The following is a 20,699-nucleotide window of genomic DNA, read 5'->3' as shown; positions in this document are numbered from 1 at the left end:
GCTTTACAAAAATCTAAAGACTGCAAAATACGTTCTCTCCATGACAACCCTACTTACAACCAGATTGTAGGCACGGACAGTTTTGTCTGCTGAGCAGGTGTAAAGCACACTCCCAAATATCTGAATAGCATTCACTGCAGCTTGGTGTCCCTCAAAACTCCCCTCCGTAGGTTCTTCATCCTCACCTGGCTCTGAAGACACTTCTGCAGAATGGAGAGTTATCAAAGCTTGTGCTTTAACAATCAGAATGTTTTATTCACACAAACTTTGCATAAGTAATAAGACTATCCGTACTATTGACTATCACATTTTGCAAAAAGGTCCGCAAGTAAAACAACCAACCAAAAAAAAATGTAATAGACCTCTAGCCCTTTAAGAGCAGGGGTGGTCAGGATGCCAGTTATGGGGCCTCAGTCCCTTTAAAGTCAGGGACTAAGAGCTGTAGTTCTCAGGTGGAGCACATGAATCACCAAGGGGTCATGTGACTGCCTAATGAGCTATAAAAGCAGACAGCCTTCTCTCACTATGAGGTGATGCCCAGAAGGCACAAGATGTGCTGAGAAATGTCTCCAAAATAGCCCAGAGAAAAAATCTGGAAATGAAGCTGGTAACAGGGCTTGACCTGGAAAGGCTAGCAGCAGAGAAATCCAGGGCATAGAACAGCTTGCTGGGGAAGCTCATCAGAAGAGAGACAGGCAATAGTTCCTTGTGGGAACAGGAAAAGGAGCCTAGATAGGGATTGGCAGAGGGCTGTTTAAAGAGACCACGGAAAAGGCCTACACAGTCCCTGGAAAGTAGTGGAGCAGAACAGTCTTGGGCTTAGAGCTGGCCACTCTCCACAATTTAAGGACTGTGGCTGTAGCTCAGGGAAGGCACAGGTGAGTGAGCAACACACGTGCACCAAAAGGACTAATGGAGCCTAAGGAGAAGCTGCAAAGATTATTGAGCTCAGGGGAGGGGAAAAATCTGCTATCTACCCCAGCAATCAGGGACAAGAACTGATGAACTCTTATGACCACTGAGGCAGCTGTTTGAATCCTGGGAGGAAGGAGGGTCTTGTCTGTATTTTAGCATTTGTACTAGTTTATCCCCAGAAGAGGGACTTTCTACATAGCCAAACAGTTACATTACGCATGTTACTAAAATTCACCCCACCACCCAAAAGGTACTGTGGATCAGAAGGTAAACAGGCACAGTGCACCTAATGAGGAATAGGGTAAGTGATCCATGTTGACTATCGTTATGCAGTGTCTTCCACTCTTATTTTGAGTTTAAGTTCTGAAGAGCAAAAAGAACAGTAGTATTTTGCAAGCACATTTGGACTAACTCAAATTTCCAGAAGATATCCTATACGCATTTAACGTAGCAAAGCACACCAATAATATACCTGAGGAGTTCTTTGAGCATCTCATTGGTGATATGGAAGGGCGAGTCTCAGCAACACTGTAAAATAAAGAGTAGAGAGATTAGACTTTGCTTGTTGGTATTCAGGAAAGGTAGCGAAATGTACTTAGAGAACTTCAGTGATACTCCAGAATAGGATATTTTATCAGAAGTATTGTAAGGAAAGTATAGGAGTCCTCTGTGGGCTATGAAAGTACTCACTGCTAACAGCCCTATGCAATTTTCCTTTAAAAAAAAAAAAAGTACTCCTCTCTGAAGGGGGCCTTACTTTACTTACTGCAGAAGTTAGTAAGGAACAGTGCATGAACACTGTTTTTGTATGCACATGGAGAAGAGATTCAAATAGTTATACTACCAGCATGTACAGGCATAAATATTCATCTTTTCTCATTTCAGTGCTGGAAGCATTGAGGAATGAGATTTGCTCCCACTTCACTGTGTTTTAAGCTTTTCACACAAGGAAAAAATGGCCCTTGAATTACAATTTTGGAAGACCTTTCTTATGTGAGAAATCTGTCCTGATCTAGTATAATCCCACTTTCCACCTCACCTTCTACTGATGTCATCCCTATAATTTGTGCCAATCTCACTGGTGGAGCTCACTTCATCATAACCAGAGCGAGATGCCTCCACTGAAGCTTGCTCTGAGGATCTCATGGTGTCCCTCTTAGATGGGCTGTCTGGTTTCTCATCTCCTGACTCTGATGAGTTGATGGCCACCACCTCAAACTGGGGGTTTGCAGTTTCTACTAATTCCAGAGAGGCATCACTCTCATCATCATCTCTGTTCCTCTCTACTTCATGAGTAGTACCCCCATCCTCCTGTCTTGGAAAGGTGGATGTAGTAACCTTTCCCGCTGTGGGCACCTTCCCGCTCTTGACTTTCCTAATAGGTTTAGAGTCAATAACATCCTGTTCTGTGTCACTGTTCTCAGGTACATGGGCTGCTCGCAATGTTTTCTTCTTCCTTAGCTTTTTCCTTCTCTTTTTTCCTTTGTTCTCTGCAGAGACCAGAGTGGATTCTGCCAGATGCTCAGGCTGTTCTGCTGGTAGTGTTGGATCTTTGTCCAAAGGTGTTTCTAAAGAGAGGGACTGATTTGCAACAGAGCTGCTACACTGTTCTGGTAAGGTGATTTCAGTCAGGGTTTCAATCGCCCCTTTTTGTTTGTTGAGAGTAGATGGTGATAGTATGGTCCGGCCCTTATCTGAGGCAGCCTTGTGAACATCTTGATTAGTCTGTTGGAAACAAGTAGTCAGCTCTGACAGGGACATGATTGCGGAGATAACTGGGTACACAGAAGTTTTCTGGCCGATATCTACTGAAGAAAAGAGATGAACCATGTGTTCACTCTGCAGTAATTCATATTTATGCATAAAACCCCCCTTGGTTTATTATTAATAAGCTCCACGAATGATTACAATCTATTTGAAAATTTACATCCATAACATAGCTGTAGGTTTAAAAGTAGAATGTTTTCTGAATACTGAAAGAAGTGCACATACTTCTTGTGTTCATTATGCAAGCCTTGTCGGTTTCTTATTTCAAAGTAAGGCCAATCAGCTATTAACACTTTTTTAAAAAGTGTCATTAGCATGTCAAGTGGAATTCACCTTAAGAACAAACTTATCCCAAAACAAAGTGCACTTGCAACAGCTATTTAGACATTTTATTTTGGATCCCTGCAAGGACAGTTATGAAATTAAAAGACTTAAAGTTAGCTTAAGGAGATAATATATCTGCTTTATGGTTTGTGTTAGTACAGAAGAGGCCACAGTCAGCTAGTAAAAGAAGGTCATGAGAATAAATAATATTATTTATTACTTACAGTGTGGGAAAGATGTATGGTTCAAAATAACTGATTAAGTGAAAAGCAGCAGTAACAAGACAAAGAAACAGTCTTAAAAGAAAGAAGCATAAACCTTTCCACTGTTCTGCTGGTAAGCAAGGAGGTGGGGAGGAGATAAGAAAGGAAAAGCCTTGGAAGAAGGAAAGCAGCAAGGATAAACTGCTTCAAAATTGGGTTTTTACTAAAGCTCGCAAGTTCGCTGAAGTTTATAAAGAAAGCCATGAATCTGATGGTTCTTTAACAGACTCTACCAGATCATGCTGATGTACACTAGGATGAGACAGTTTTCCCTAGCAACAAATTCCCAGCTAGTAAAGCAAGAGGCTTCTTTCCTGGGACTAACCATACAACCCAGCTGCGGGCTCCAGATAAATAGGTGCAAGTGATTTTAGAGCGGCCCTATTTCTGAAACAGCACTGCAATCGCTGCTGGGCATTACAGCTTTTGTCAGGCTTTAATCCCTGATCATGCAGCCATCACCGCACCCGCTCTACCAGCTCCTACAGAAAAAGGTAGAGTGGGAATGGACGCCCCCAGCATACCCAGGCAACGTATAAATTAAAAGAGGCTTTAGCACAAGCTCCAGTTCCTAGTACCCTACAGGTTTCAGAGTAGCAACCATGTTAGTCTGTATTCGCAAAAAGAAAAGGAGTACTACTGGCACCCTAGAGACTAACCAATTTATTTGAGCATAAGCTTTCGTGAGCTACAGCTCACTTCATCGGATACCCTACATTACACAAAACCTTTTGGATTGTTTGTAGCAACCAGGGACACAACTATTTCACCTTTGTTAACTCAGGATATCATGACAAAGAAGAAAGGATTTCTTATACTCCCAAGGTATTTAATGAAGTTGAAAAGCAGTAAACTCCGTGTGGGAAAAAAAATACTTATTGGCTATTTGGTGGGCTCTAACATTTTTAGATACCTGGTGGGGTAGGGATGCATAAAACTGTACCTTGCTCATAATCTCTTAAAGTATCTTTTGTCTGGTAAAATCAAAAATGGTACAGTGTCTAGACCTAGACTAGTGGCCCTTGCTGCTGGAAGACCACCAAACTGAAGTCTGTCCGCTCAAACACCGCTTCACCCTTACCAACAGGAATGTTAATTGTGGTACTCCACTAGAGTGTCCTGGAGAAATTCTCTCTAAAAAGGGAGCCCTAACCCTTTATGCCATGTGCAGTACATACACCTCTACCCTGATATAACGTGGTCCTCGGGAGCCAAAAAAAATCTTACCGCGTTATATCGAACTTGCTTTGGCCTCGAGCATTTCTGTTAATAGTCACTTCCTGCCCCGAATGATCCCTCAGAACCCCCCCACTCCTTGTCCCCTGACTACCCCTTCCAGAGACCACCCGCCCCAACCACCTCTCCCAAGACCCCACCACCTATCTAAGCCCCCCTGCTCCTTGTCCCCTGACCGCCCCCTTCAGAATCACAGAATATCAGGGTTCGAAGGGACCTCAGGAGGTCATTTAGTCCAACCCCCTGCTCAAAGCAGGGCCAATCCAACTAAATCATCCCAGCCAGAGACCCCCCCATCCCTAATCACCCCCAGGACCCCACCACCTGCTCCCTGTCCCCTGACTGCCCCGACAACTATCCACACCCCCACTCCCTGACAGGCCCCCCCCGGACTCCTACGCCCTATCCAACACCTCCATTCCCCATCCCCTGACCTCCCCACCCCTGAACATCCGAACCATCCAACCCCCGCCATCCCCTGATTGCCCCCCCAAGACTCTCTGCCCCTTATCAAACCCCTCGGCCCCGGCCTGGCACCCTTAACACACCACTCAGAGCAGCGTGTCGGAGCCAGACACGCTGACGAGCTGATCCGCCGGAGCGCGCAACCCCACCCCCCAAAACGCTGCTTTACTGCGTTGTAGCCAAATTTGTGTTATCGGGTCGCATTATGTCGGGGTAGAGGTGTAATTTAAATTCTGAAAGGCTGTATGCTGAGAATAGGACAATATATGTTATGGGGTTGTCCTATCACCAAAAAGGGACTGTAGTCACAGGATTTGCTGTTTGGGTTCTCCCCATTCAGGCTGAACCTGTGCAGTACAGGTGTAAAAATGTTGTTATTAAAGCTAATGTTAAAAAATTATATAATATATAGGTTGGGAAAAGTGTGTCTGTACATCTGGGTATAGTGCTTAGATTATCCACAGATACAAAGTTAGTTTTTTAAAAGTCATATGATACATAGAGTATAAAATCAGCAACAACCCAAATTTAGGTGAATAGATTTAATAATACAGTTTAGACATTAGAATCTGAATACTCTGGAACACTACTCATGAAAGGTTGTACACACAAAACATTCTGTGGGCACGTCTACCACTGTAAGGAGTTTAGGACTAGCGGAGGGAGACAAACCAGCCTGTCCAGTGAATGACAGTTGGGGTGGTAGACCATCTTGAGCCACATTTGAAGGGATGGAGGCATAGCCTTGCAAACTGAATCACCTGTGTACAAGTGAACATGTGGCCCTACATGCTCAGACACATCCGGACGGCTGTAGAAGGCTGAGACTGCAGACTGAGGAAGACATGGAATTGCCTGAAAGTGGTCGGTTGGTAAGCCCTAGATCTTGTGGAATCTAACAGGTACGCATTTTTTTTTTTTTTTTTGAGTGGGAGTCGATTGACTTTCTGGCATTTAGAATGAGGCCAATATGGTCAAGCAAGCACAGTGTGGTCCTGATGTGAGCAAGAACTTCCTCTCTGGATCTGCCCCATAGCAACCAGTCATCACTGACCAGGAAGACGTGGATTCCCTTTCTCCTGAAATATGCAGTAAACACGACCAGGCACTTGGTGAAAACTCAGGAAGCAGAAGAGGCTGAATAGCAGGACCATGTATTGAAAATGGCATTCTCCTTCAACAAAGTGCAGGAATTTCCTGTGGTTCAGCAGACTTGCCACATGGAAGTAAGCATCCTGGAGGTCCAGAGCAGCGAACCAATCATTCTGAGATAATATGGGGAGGATAGTCAAAAAACAAAAAAAAACCAAAAACAAACAAACCAACATTTGGAATCTTATATGTGATGTTTGTTAAGGCCGCAAAGGTAGAAGATGGGTCTCATCCTTCCCCTGAATTTGGGTACAATAGACACTTGTTTGAAGCAAAACCTTGTAAGAGCAACCGCTGCTTATTAGCAACATTTCCCGTGATCACACTTTCCCTACCGTGAATAGTCCACTCGGTAACAGCAACATAGCCACCACATAAGAGCAACGTTCGTGATGTGACATCACATGCTCCACTTACTTGCATACTGCAATAACCTAAATTAAAAGTATTATTTCTTTGCTTAGTAGATGCTCTTAATCAGGACAACACGTACAAAGCATTACAGTTAAGTAGGAGTACAAAAAATGTTTACAAGTAAGAGCAAAAGGTTGTGTTTGTTGTCATAGTTGATGTTTGATTTTTTTTAAAACAAAAATAAAACTGGATACTTTTCTAAGATTAACTCAATTAATACCACTTTCTTGATATAATATGGTGGTAGGCTACAAATGCACATTTAAAATGTACAGTATGTAAACTAATGTAATACTGTAGTAATAAGACATATATTCTGTTACATTATAGATTGTTAGTGTGTACTGTAGCTGTTTTATGGATCAGAAAAAGCAGAGTGCCTTTAGTCAGACAACACTCCCCGTAACAGCAACAGGTGCTTAGGAGCAACATAGCAAAAGGGCACTGATATGTTGCTACTAATGAGCGTCTACTGTATCAGGAAGTACTTGGAGTAGAAGTCGTTCCAGCGGAACTTCCTCCACCACTCCCAATGCCAGCAGGGAGCTGACCTGCTTGGTGAGCAATGTCATGACAGGATCCCTGAAAAGAGATGGAGGACGAGTGGAGACTGACGGTGTGCAGGACCCAGTTGTTGGAAGTAATAGAGACCCCAGCACTGTAAGAAAGGGGCCAGTCTGTCCCCAAAGGGGCAGGACGACGAGGAGGAAGGAGCTATGGACTGGAACAAGGAGTCAAAACAGGCATTTAGAAGCCAAGGGAGGGTGTGTAGGCTGGCCGAACTTTGAGCCCGACCACTTTCTCTTGTGGGATCTATCCTGCTTTTTAGGGTAGTCCTACTGCTCCAGGGAAAAGGGCTGCGCAAAGGTACACTGTGGACGATACTGCTGCTGCTGGTGCTGAGCACCACAGTTTTGCCTCAGTGCAGGTGGCGCACTCCCCCGATGGATCTCAAGGAAGCCCTAGAATCCTTGAAGGAGTGAAGCATGTCATCGGTCTCGTCAGAGAACAGGTTTCGGCTGTCAAAATGCAACTCCTCAATAGTCTGTTGAACATCAGGTGCAATGCCGGAATTTAGCAGCCAGGAAGCCCTCCTCACAGTGACCACAGAGGACATCACCCTGGCTGAAGCATCTGCAATGTCAAGGGCAGACCTCAAGAATATTTTGGTCACCAAGGAGCTTTTATTGACAAAAGCCCCAAACTCCTCCTGTGAGACCTTGGGCGGCTGGTCTGTGAACCCAGACATAGCTGTCCAATTAAGGAATCATATGTGGACAACAAGTTGGTTAAAGATTCACATCTGTAGAGACAAGGATATGTAGACTTTCCTGCCCTTAAGATCCCATTGTGTAGAGTCTGTCCTTAGGAGCAGACCCGAATCTGCCCTGCTATGCCCTGTCGTATACCACGGTCACCACTAGGGAACTGAGGGCCAGATGTGAATAGAACCCCTCAGTTCCTTCAACTGGAACAAAACACTTTTTTCCATGTGCTTATCTGCTGGCGGTATCAAGGCTGGTGCACTCCAAAGGGCTTCAGCCAATTTGAGAAGCACATTGATTGGGACAGCAACTCTGCAAGGGGCAGATGACTGCAAAACGTCCACCACAGCGTGGGGGTCTCATGCAGGAACTCCACCTGGATGCCCAAGGGTGCAGCCACATGGCGCAAAAGGTCTTGATATACCTTAAAGTCCTCCAGTATCAAAGGGAAGGATGAACTCAGTAGTGCAGTCTCAGCTGGAGACAAAAAAGCAGAGGCTCTTAATTGAGCCAAGGCCAGATCTTGTTGCAGGGATGATGCACCCAGACAAGAATATTCTAGAGGCTCCACAGGGAGAATGATGGCTGACGTCTGCAGATACCAATGCAGATCTAGCAAGTGATTTTGCCTATGAACGAGGTGAAGAGCAGGACCTCTGAGAATGAGGGGCAACCCACTGACTGCAAGGGGCCACTGATATGGACAGGGCACTGGTAGCCAGTAGGCACCTGGCCAAGGACCTCCATCCCAACCAAGTGGTGGATGACAATCTTGGGGACTATAAACGGTCCATTAGTGATCCTTGGTGTTCATTGCATGATGCGGAGCGGGAGGATGAAAACCTCAACTTGGATGTAGGACTCTTGGGATCCCAGCGACAAGTGAAGAGCAAGACAGAGGGAGCAAATAGGTGATCCGTTCATCCCTTGCCCAGAACGAGGTAGGAAGTGGTGCTTCTGATGGAGGCAGTGTCATTGGTACTGAACATATCAGTGCCGAAGACAGTGTCTGTCCAGACTTGAATAGTGGCAGAGGCTGGTGAAAGCTGCCACGGAAGCACATTTGACAGTGCCGAGATTCCCAGTACCAGGGTTCCCCATACAGATTCTGATACTGGCTCTACCCCTACTTCTGGAAGGGGAGCACTGGGATATGGTGCTCACAAACGAGGGTTCAGCATCTTGCTCCATTGGAGGGGCTAAGGTGGTGCAGCCCTGGAAAAATCTTGAATCAACAAAAGGCAGAGGAGGTCTGTGGCTGCCTGGTATGCTGATGACATGGACACAGTCAGTACCAGCATCTCCCTCATCAGTACCAGACTCAACTGACAGCAGAGGCTGGAACCAGAGTAGATGGTACAAAGTTTCTGCCCTTCCCACTCTGAACCAGGGAAGGGTTGGAGCTGCCTGCCAATGCTGGCCCTGTACTGGTCCACATTCTTTCTGGGGAAGGCAGAAGAGTCACCCCGAGACCTGAAGCGATCTCAGTTGGTCTTATGTGACCTTTTCCTTGGTGCAGTTGATGAGGAATGTCTCCTCAACCTCTTTGGAGGTGTGCCTGTTCCCAAAAGTGAAGTGGCCGCACTCAGAAAAAGAGGGTGATCGTTGGCTGGATGAGGACATTGGTACCAGATCAGGCCACATGGCCTGTTCAAGCAGGTGCTTCTTGAGGTGAAGGTCCTGGGCCACCCGAGTCCTTTTCTTGAATGATCTGCAGATCGAACTATGCTCTTTGAGATAGGCCTCGCCAAGACAAAGCGGGCACTGCATGTGGTGATTGCTGCTCAGGGTCGCTCCCTCACACAAAAAGACAGTGTTTGAACCCCAGGGAGGGCATCACCAGAGGAAAAGCTACTAAAACTAACTAACATGAACATTAAACTACTAACACAAACTACATATGATAAAAAACTAGGCTAAGACTGAACTACACAGAGCTCCAGCTCCACCCACAGGTGGTGAGAAGACACTGAGGAGAGTTGGGGAAGTGCTGCCTCATATCAACAGGGGAGGGGCCAGAGCCATGAGTGCTGCCCCTCTATGGGTACTGCTAGGCAAAATATCTGACTCCAGTGCGCTGGGCATGCACACACCTAAGTGGAATACATGTCTGCATCTACCTGAAGAAACAATGTCACTGGATATCACATACAATTCTGCAAGTGGCCTGACAACAGATGAAAACATGGTGATTGTGAATCCCTATTTAAGGAATATATATAGGCTAGACATGAGGGGCATTATACATTTTGTGTTTGATTAAATTTTACAAGAAATGAGCATATCAATATGTACCCTTTTGGAAATCAAGGAGGGTAGGAATAAGGGTGCTACAAATACCATACATAGAGAAGGAAAAGCCAGAATGCTCCAGGGTGGAGGCAGACCCCAGTAATTTAGTAGTATTAAGACTCCTCAAAGAAGTGTTGTACAATGATGTTCAATTTATTTATGTGCCAGTGTTACTGCACATACTGCAGTTATCTAATGGATTGTGACCACTGGAATTTGGTGAAATATGGTTAAGAACTGTTGAAAGGACTTTCTGGACACAAATGTGTATTAAAATGCATAAGCCTGCCAAGGTGGGGCAGTAATGAAATGTGAAGGAGCTTTGTGGAAAAGGCATGGGATATGAGCTGTCTGGGATTGGTATGTCACTCTGAAACCAAGCTGAGAGACACGTTTTGGGAACATGACCAAGCATTTAAACAGAAGCTTGCAGAAAATGTACTGCATTCACTGAATGAGCAATACCAAGGACTCATTAAAGAAACTTTAATGGTATATAATATACACATTATTGCTTTTAAAGGAAGTATGGGATTGTCAATGTGTTCTAATGATAACGTTCAGTATGTGGGGGATACCTGCTATATAAAAAGGAGTACTTGTGGCACCTTAGAGACTAACCAATTTATTTGAGCATAAGCTTTTGTGAGCTACAGCTCACTTCATCCATTTCGTAGCTCACGAAAGCTTATGCTCAAATAAATTGGTTAGTCTCTAAGGTGCCACAAGTACTCCTTTTCTTTTTGCGAATACAGACTAACATGGCTGCTACTCTGAAACCTGCTATATAAAGTAAATGCAGCCTTAAATGATACGGAGCATGAAAACTTGCCCTTTCATCACCACAGAAAAAAAGTTAAATTTGGTACGCTCAAGAAAGGTGGTATCAGTTGGTACATGGTAAGAAAGTTAACAAAGGTCCAATATCATGAAGTTAAATGTGAAACCACGGCAGCCCACATGGTGTAAAGTTTGTTTTCTCTCCTCAAATACTGTTGCAAGACAATGACAAGATCTGAAAAGCCCCAGACTTGTACTACTGTTTGCACCTGGAGGATAAACTTACATGTGTAGGTTTAATGTCTTACAGACAGAATTGCTGGCATGGGGGCTTACAAGGTGGGGGACCAGTCTATAAATTGCTCAGTACAGTTGAGATGTAGAAATCTGGTAAAATAAAAGCTACCTCTACTGAGAATGTATTGTGTGATGGATGAAGGGGGACCACATCCAGCATGGACCCAGGGTATGTTATTTTAATTGCCCTATATGCTGTTTCACACCTGAATTTCATGTGGTGATAAATAAAAACGTATCAGCTGCCAGTTTTTTCATAATGTAACTGAAATATAGGCAACATTTAAATTGCAGAAGGATGCTTTAAAGGCAGTACCTGAGTTTGGAAATTCCATTCCTTCTTTAAGCTTGGATCTTAAAAGTTTAGTGGCCAGAACCTCTGAACACCTTGTTGAATAAACAACAACAAAACAGGAAAGTGTAACAGGGAATTGGCTAGCCCCTCCTGGGGGGAACAAGCATTCAATGTGGGATTATATCCATGGTAGAGACAGTCAATCCAATTTTGGTCATTTATCAAAATAATTTAAATGCTTAATACAGTAAAACCTATCTAGGTATGCAGGTTTTAAGTTGGGAAATGTAGGGATAATTATGAAAATTTAATTAGCATAGGTATGGTTAAGAAAATAATACATATTTGGTTTGTGACTGGTACAGAGACGGCCACAATCAGCAAGTAAAAGAAGGCTATGAGAATAAGTAATATTACTTAGTGTTGGAAAAATGTATTGTTCAAAAAGTAACTGATTAAATGAACAGTTGCAGTAACAAGACAAAATGTCTTAAAGAAAAAGAAAAACCTTCCCACTGTTCTGTTGGTAAGCAAAGAGGGGGAGGAAATGAGGAAGGAAAATAACAAGGATAAACTGCTTCAAACTGGGTTTTTGCTAAAGCTAACAAGTTAGCTGAACAGTAGAGAGAACTTTCAAATGCATGTCTCTTTGTCAGACCCTACTTGATCATGCTAGAGCACACCAGGATGAGACACTTTTCCCTAGGTCTGGCCTATTTGTAAGTATACTGATCATACGCTCATGAATACTTGGTTATTGTACTGTGTGTAGTGACTGCTTATTTTTAGACAGTTAGGCATGTTTAGAGCAACTGTATAAAATACCATTTGACCTTTGGATTTAATAAAGGAATTTATGGTTAAATCAGAGTCTGCTGGTCTCCCATATTAATAATGTCAAATACTATTAATTCCAACAATCCCTATTCATGTCACATGGGACAGGCTCTCGCCAGAAAGGAGAAGCTAACAGCATTACAAAAATATTTCTCTTTAGAAATCTCTTGGGAAAAAGATAAGTTAAATCTTCTGCAACCTTCCTGAAAAGTTGACAGTTTTCAGTCAGAGACAAGATGGTACATATCTGATTCCCTGGGATGACCCTTTAAATTATTCTACTTTAAATGTGCTCCAATTGGCCATCCCAGGCTTTCTAATTTTATAATTAAGGCTTCCCTTCAGGCAACTGCTGAGAAAAGAGCATAATTATCAAATTAATGAAAAGTTATTTTTCTGAGCAATTTAAGTTATTTTTGACCACTGCTGATATACACATGCATGCTCTTAGATCCACATCTAGGCAGAACAAACTAATATTTAAGCAAGGTTTAAACAGTTGCGACCATATCAAGTGAGAACATTGGGGTGGAAGGGATGCACACAAACTGTTAAATTCACATCCTAGATTTAACTGGTAGAAACCAAGGTGCCTACTCCCATTCAATCACCCCAGCGGGGAAAAAAACCTCAACTGGTTTTATCAGTGTTCTGATTCCCAGTGTTTTTTAAACTTCTGTCACTACATATTTAACATAATTGAAAGGCTTTTTAAAATTATTAATTATTATTAAACAAAAGCAGTTTTCTAATTTACACTGTGAACAAAAAACTAGCTATTTTAAAATGGGACTTAATGAAATCAAGGTGCTTGCTATCCCTATTAGGAAACTACAGGTGTTACAGAACTTCCTAAATAGGAGGTGAAAGGAGGTTGGAGAGAGGCGCATAGCTGAGTGGAATCAACTCATCTGCATGTTAAAGAGACAAGGATGTAGAGTTGAATTTTGGGGGAATTTGGAATGCTAGATATAAATCTACGGAAAGGGGGCAAGACATCCACTGGTGAATCTCTGTAAAATGGGTTAGCTCATTGCATTTTTTCTAGTGTTGAATTCACAAGGCGGCCGTTGCTCATTTTATGTGTGTGTGACATGAAAACTGATCAATACTGCAAACAGAAATTAATTTGACTATCAAATACCAACCTACAGTTTAGACTAAACGTATCAAAAAAGAAAGTAGTAGGAAGCATACAACTGAATGGACGGAAGTTATGAAAACAATTCTTCTAAAGTTAAATGTAAGCATTGCAAAGAGTTAAGTAGCAAGATTCATGCTCATCTCAAAAGGTAGAAAAATTAGTTTAATCCAATTCTTTAACTTGAACTGTGCCACTAAACAAGCCATTGAACTCATAACAGAAGCACGGAGTTTGACAATTCTGCAAGAGAGACATCATGACATTGCAGCTGCAGCAATCACTTAAGTCTCTGTCCCATACCCTCCAGCAGCTCCTCAACATTAGCTTCATGCAGGAGCAGTCCTCTGTTCATCTTTGATGCCCCGCAAAATGCCAAAATCCCGAACTGCTTAAGCCATTAAAAATGGAAAGGCAAATACTTAACTTGATAAGGCAGTTGGCACCCTTGTTTTAGACTGAACACCACATTCAGTGTAAAACAATGTAAGCAATTTAAACTAACAACTGCAATACTTTGCCTTGGATATATTTTTTCTATACATCTTTAGACGTACAGGTCCTCTACTAAATGCTACAAGTGAAAAAGTAAAAGGAAAATATAATGAATTAAATATATCCAGATTAATGCAACACAGTTGAACATAAATGTAATAGCTACAAGAATCCACACTAGGAAAAAATAATGTGAAACTGCAAAAAAAATTAGACCATGGACTCTTCTGTTTTATATACAAAACTGTAAGCTTTACTTTGGACAATGTATGGTTTATGTTTGAGAAATAAATATGCTTATGAAGTACAACATATAGTATGTTTAATTTAACAAAAAAACTTGTGGTTTTTTTCTACCTTTCTTTCACTGAGATTTCCCTAAGCTGGGAGAAGAAAGGTCAAACACTGGTTAGGTGTGTGTTTCACCCCGGTCTAGTCCAGGTAGATACCGAGGGTAAGATTTGCAGAAAAGTGCCTGCATTTCATTGGGGGGAAAATGAGTGGGATTTAGGTTCCTTGGGCTTAAATCCCTTTAAAAGTAAGCTGGAGCTCAGGAACTTTTATGTTGCTCTTTTGTTTTAAAAATGTTATAAACAATTTATCACACTAATTCCAGATACAACTCAAGATCTCAATTTTACAAACATGACCTTTATCCTGCTAGCACTTAAACACATGCTTAACTTTACTCATGTTAGCAGTCCTGTTCATTTCAATAAGACCACTGATGCAAGTAAAATTAAGCATATATGTTGGCAGGATCAAGGCCATACAGAGAATAATGAAAAGAATTTAATACCACTCACAGTAATTCAGATTTCAAGCAATGAAAAGAGGGTAGTATTAACTATGCAACCTCTGAATCTAGTTATTAAATCCCACTTACAACTCAATAGTAATGGAGGATTTTTTTTTTTTTTTAACCCCCTGTTAAGAAGATCCTTAATTTAGTTTGGCCAAAAGTGTGTTTAAATCTCTTGCTTAAGCAGTTTTTGCACTGGGTAGGTGGCTACTAGTGCTGTATTGCTTCCAGTTACAATATGGACTAGAAGCAAATACAATCTCACTAGCCACCATTATATATACACACACCATTTTAAAGAGATTATTGCATGCAAGTCCTGGCCTTCTATTTTTTTGTTTTGTTTTGAAGCAGAAGTATAAGCCTTTAGTTTTAAAGCTGTGATATACATTTAAACCAAATCAATAAAACAAATTAAAAAAAACAACAACGTAACTTAAGTCTGTTACAAATAAAGGCCCCAGTTCTGCAAGATAATTACCATGGCTGAAGTCAGTGGGGGTTCACCCATGCAGAGTAGCTTACAGGTTTGAAGCCTAAATAACTTTTACTCTTTCAACAAAGTGGTTTTCCTCATTCTCATAAAACTAGTCTTTTAAAAAGAAGATAAACCAACATACCATCCTTCTGCTGCAGTTCTGCTTGTGGAGTGCACACAGAGCCATGGAGCACAGTATTCACACTTTCTCCTCCATGCTCTGGAGACATAGGTTCTTGTTTAATTTGCATGGATGAATCAGGAACAGTGCTGGCTGTGATAGTACCAGGGGTCTGGAACACAGGTGGGGAGCTCACTCGGAGAGAGGCTCCCAAGGGAGTACCAGAAGGGGATGTATGGGAGGAGAGACATGAGGAAGTCTCCAGAAGGGGGAAGAATTGACCTGAAGGAGGAAGAGCTAGATCAGCTGTTGACATGGATCTGCTAATTCTTCTTTCATCTGAGATGCTGCAGGTGAGCTGTTCTGACCTCTCAGGAGGTTCATAGGTTTCTAGAGAAAGAAGGAGCAAATGCCCATATGTTAAAACCCAACTTCCCCAAACAGTTAACAGTTCAAGAGGAAATAAATGGAGACAAGAAGGAAAACATTGCAATTAAGAGTTTGCTGGGCGTACTACATGACACTCTTGAAAAGCCTGGATCAGTCTGAATAGTAGAAAGCTTTACTGTGCAATACAGGAATGGCTTAACAGAACTGGATATAGGCAACTTACTAAGTTGTACCAACCTATCCTGAACTTTCATGAGCAAATTCGAAGTTAAACTGAATACAAGATCAGCACAGAAGCTTAAGCTTAAAGAATAGAGGTCAGAATGCCAGTGCTGCAATTTCGTTACATCTCAGTACCTTGTAGCCCCTGCAGGATCTGAATTCTCTGACTCCTCAATGTGCTCATCTCCATTGTTATCTGGGGGGGAGGGAAAAGGGAGGAGAAAAAGTGATTTAACCAGCCCTATCAAGCACAACTGAAGGCTGTTAATTTCTAGTTCAGCCAGCTCAAAAAGCCTGCAGTTACCTGCTGTTTCAATACAAGGAATCGTTGAACTTCAACATAGGCTGCCTGCAGAGCAGCCCGAGCCTGCAAGAGGCGGTCATCCACACAGTGCAGTGACTTGTTCAACTCTTCTTCTCTCAGGGAAATAGACAACAACTGGTCTACCTGAGAGCGCTCTGTAAGAGAAATAACCACAATTTAGAGTGAAGCTCATGTTTTACAATTCATTTTAACAGGTCACTTTTGTGGAGACATCTTAGTAGACTTTTTTGTATCACAGCATTAAGCAATGAACTCATTAAATCTCATATGATGAGTTGGAAGTGTCAGTCAGTACTCCAACAGGAGGGGAAGCAGGATTGGAAGAACAGAAAGACTGTCAAAAGGCTAAAGGAGAATGCCACAGGCGAGGTATTTTTGGCCCTACTTCCCTGGAGCTTTTCTGGGAGGAAGTCTCATTTGTCCTCCAAAGGCCTCTACCACAGGGAACAAAGCAGATGTTTCACTAGACAGGCATCAGTTGCATCTGCTTCTTAGCAAGACAGACAAAGTGGGGGAAGTCTGACTATATATCAGGATGGGGATGATGATGATTATCTGAATCCCAAAATCCTGTAAGCAGAATTGGCTACCATCTCCCTGACATGACAAAAAAAAAAAATGCACCCATTTAGCCATCTTGGCTGCAGCCATATCATGGAAACTGACTATCTTTTGAGGAATGCAGGTCGGTGAGAAGAACAAAATTTCTTGTTGGTAGGCTGCAATCATCATCATCCATTTGATGAAATCAACATTCTTTACAATCAATTTGGTCTCAACATTCATGCGAGGAAAGTCTCATCTGCTTCTTACAGTTGAGAAAATTGTGGCAAAGAAAAATTAAGTGATATGCCCCAAAAATCACACCAAAAACATGCAGGACCAGGAATAGAACTCTGATATTTTGACTCCAAGTCATATGCCTTAACAAAGCCATCCTTCCTCTCTGTGAGATGGAAAATGTCATTCAGGTGTTGGAACAAGATTCCAAAGGAACAGCAAAATGTTTTACAAAAATATTTCTTAATTTATCTTTTCCTAGCACTCAGCCCAGTAACACTTTTGCTTCATTACACATTATATACACAAAAGAAATAATAGAAAAGCTTCAAAAGTAGATCAAAGCTCACACTTACACATGTGTGAGAGCAAGAAGAGACTAAGGAAGCCATCTTACACAATGAGGTGGAGTAGAACAAGAATACTCTCACTTTCTTGCTCTGCTCCCAACATTGCCTACCTGTCAATATCCAGTTACAGCTTGGCTGACATCTTCACAGGCACTCTTTTGTATGCCTTTAGTGAACACAATGTCCCAAGTCAGCCACAGGCACAGAACTGCAGCGTTCAGGATAAGTGGAGTGTCACAGGCTTTTCAGTGTTCAGCCATGGAACTGGGGGAGGCGGAGGAGGGGGAAGCGCAAACCAAAAATCACCGTGAAGAGGAGAGAAGCCTCAAACCAACTTTTGTTAACAACCAAATGTTATCAAGGCAGCTTTGGCATATACTCATAACCTCTTCATGCTGTGTCCTCCCACACACACCTGGTATCACTTACCTTTTTTGCCTTTAATTTTCCTTCTTTTATTCTTTGTTTCTAGACTTGGGATTTCAGGAGACGATCCCTCCTAAAAGTTATAAATAGAAAAAAGTTAGAACAATATAATTAAAACTTAAGTCTACATCCTACAAAAGTCTAGGGCTACAATAAGAATTTAAATATCTACTGTGTCTTTCCCAGGCAAGTCTAGATTATAGCCAGAGGAGAGAACATATGCAGATGAATTTTGTTGTAACACCATTCACTCATACTTAGTTGCCTCTTCTCTCAAGAGAGAAAGGAGCTAAAAATAAGTTTCCTGCTTCCCCCGGAGACAATGAAATACTACAGCAGACAGCGCTCTAGGTACTCAGTTGCCAAGTCGATCAAGTAGGTTTGGCCAAGATGTGCTCCTTCATGTCTGTCTAATGTCGTTTGCTGTGATAAGATCATGAATGAGGAAATAAGACTAGTTATAATCTAGAAAGGGATAAATACCATGCTAAATAAAGTTTCAAATGAAAGAGGGACATACACAGAAAGAGAGTCATTAGGCCCAAGACAGACAAGATTACTGAAGCACATGGTGTTAAAAAAAAAAAAGAAAAAAAAGACAAAAGTTTTTCAGCTGTTTTTTTCCTCCGTGGTATAATTTTAAAGATAACCCTTCCTACAAAAGTGCATTTCTCTTTTTAAATGTTGAACCATAAAACCAGGCATTACCAGAAAACCGATTGTTCCATGGTTGCTTAACATTCCTAGTAGGTCCTGAAACATGATAAGCATTCTATTGAAGACACTCATTTCCAGAGGCAGGAGGCCAAGTCTAGACATTCTGGGCAGTGGCAGTTTTCTATTCTTTAAACCACAGGAAATCTTAAAAAGAGCTAGAAGTATCATGAAGGCATCTTCCATCCCACCTTGTCTATTTTTTTTTTTTTTTTTTTAAAGTCAGTTAACACACACTCTGAATCTAAGAGGACAAAAAATATTTGCCATTATGTAGTACTGGATATCTATCCTGGGTCAAACCACCACAAAAGTCCTGTGAACACAATCCTTTCAGTACAGATACTGTACAGAGGGAAACAAGATATGCCAAGAATCAGTGTGTCTGTCCTGGCCAATATTAGAGTTTGCCTATAAATATACAGTAACTCCTCACCTAACATTATAGTTATGTTCCTGAAAAATGCTACTTTAATTGAAATGATGTTAAGCAAATCCAATTTCCCCATAAGAATTAATGTAAATCGGGGGGCGGGGGGTGGGGGGGCGGCGGCTAGGTTCCAGGGAATTTTTTTTCTCCAGACAAGAGACACACATATGCAGTTTAAGTTTTAAATAATTTAAAACAATTTAATACTGTACTCACCAATGATGATTGTGAAGCTTGGTTGAGGGAGGGGTGTAGTGGGGTCGGGGCGTGAGGGTTTGCCCTGCTCCACCCAGTGCTCCTGCCGGAGAGCGGGGTCCGGGCATGGGGGCTTACCCCATTCTGCCCTGCTGGTGCTCCTGTTGGGTAGTGGGCTTGCCTGCTCCCCAGCTGGAATGCCAGGCGGGTGGAGTGGGGTAAGCCCACATGCCCTGACCCCAATCTTGGCAGCGGTCCCAGGGTGGCCAGAGGAACCGCAGGCCCCCCGGGGCTCCCTCCCACCCCAGCAGTGGCCAGAGTGGCTATGGGCCCCCCAAGGCTCCCTCCCACCCTGGCAGCAGCACCTGCTCTTAAGATTCAATCGGGGTAGTTATGGTATAAGTCATTGACAGATCATGAGCCATAATTTTTTGTTTCTTGCCTGTGACCTGACCATGACTTATTAAAAATACCAATGATTAAATCCCAATCTTAATGACAACCAACAAGAGAAACATTTCTATTGCTAATATCCTGAAGATATGCAGAACTACACTCACTCCAGTTGCTCTTCTTTTCTTTCCAATTCCCTGGCTGTCATTCTGCTCAGTACCAGATGTACAGCTGCTGTCTGTAGCTGCATCTACAGAGTTTGATCCTGCAAGCACTGAAGCTCCATTTGAAGCCAAAATGTTTCCTTCCCCTATGAGCTCTAATGCATTTTTGTTTTCAAGAAGTGATATTCTACATTCTGGGCTCTCCTGATCTTGTTTTGTGGTAAATACTGTGAAGCTTGTAACATCAGAGGGAGTATGTAGGCTGTGTCTCCTTCCATTGATAGTAGTTTCAGTTCTTTCAGACATGAATGGTGATGAGGGGAGAGAGGATGTCTCTTGTTTGAAGTCAGCCACATTATCAGCACTTGTTTTATATACAGGTGCTATAAAATGTGAATGGCAGACTGGAATGATTTGCTTTTGCTCACTTTCCTTTGTTATGGCTTGGTCACTGAAGAAGCCATAAACAGAAGCAGTCCTGTCCACAACAACACTGCTTTCAGAGAGGCTGCGTTTCCTAGCTGATCCAGATGCTGCCATGGAAATCCCTTCCCACTGGAATCCTTCTAGGCCAGACAGCTCAGGTTCTTCACCCAAATCAAGACCTTCCTGTTCGTTCTGAACAAGGGGTACCATCTCTATGCCAAACCTAAAAACAAACAAAAAACATTGTAAATGTATAACAGCAGAAGACAGGCACTGAAAGAAATCGGGGGGGGGGGGGGGAATCTGTCTTAAATATATAGCCAGGTATACACGGATGGACTAAAGGATAATACTAGTGTTGTGCTGCCTTTTGTGTAACCTAAAAAGGAAGGACCCTCAGCTGCATAACTTCACTATTGAGCTAGTGCTTAGCCATGATATTATTTTTAAACACAAACGCAGGATTTTCATCAGCTCTAGGGTAAAGTGAAGGTCAATTTGGCCCTCTTAGTTTGAAGTCAGAAACCTGTACAGAAGTTCTTGTC

At 42.4% G+C, this 20,699-nt stretch overlaps 1 protein-coding gene across 3 annotated transcripts in view; it reads right to left on the bottom strand.

The window, feature by feature from the left end:
* The window catches only part of ZNF106 (zinc finger protein 106), a 72,316-nt gene that overhangs the window by 24,380 nt on the left and 27,237 nt on the right, over positions 1-20,699 (bottom strand). For 2 of the 3 annotated variants that reach the window (XM_074955644.1, XM_074955646.1), the window contains exons 6-13: positions 19,732-20,377; positions 17,836-17,905; positions 16,256-16,410; positions 16,087-16,147; positions 15,361-15,729; positions 1,955-2,723; positions 1,388-1,443; positions 58-203 (exon numbers count right to left, since the gene is read on the bottom strand). In XM_074955644.1, coding sequence (XP_074811745.1) covers positions 58-203; positions 1,388-1,443; positions 1,955-2,723; positions 15,361-15,729; positions 16,087-16,147; positions 16,256-16,410; positions 17,836-17,905; positions 19,732-20,377 — 2,272 coding nt within the window. The remainder of the gene's footprint in view (positions 1-57; positions 204-1,387; positions 1,444-1,954; positions 2,724-15,360; positions 15,730-16,086; positions 16,148-16,255; positions 16,411-17,835; positions 17,906-19,731; positions 20,378-20,699) is intronic. The other variant, XM_074955645.1, reaches the window with a different exon arrangement.

The sequence above is a fragment of the Natator depressus genome, chromosome 6 (genome assembly GCF_965152275.1).
Source record: "Natator depressus isolate rNatDep1 chromosome 6, rNatDep2.hap1, whole genome shotgun sequence".
NCBI classification, from domain to species: domain Eukaryota; kingdom Metazoa; phylum Chordata; order Testudines; family Cheloniidae; genus Natator; species Natator depressus.
Note: the sequence above shows the minus strand (reverse complement) of the source record. Positions and strands in the feature narration are given on the sequence as shown.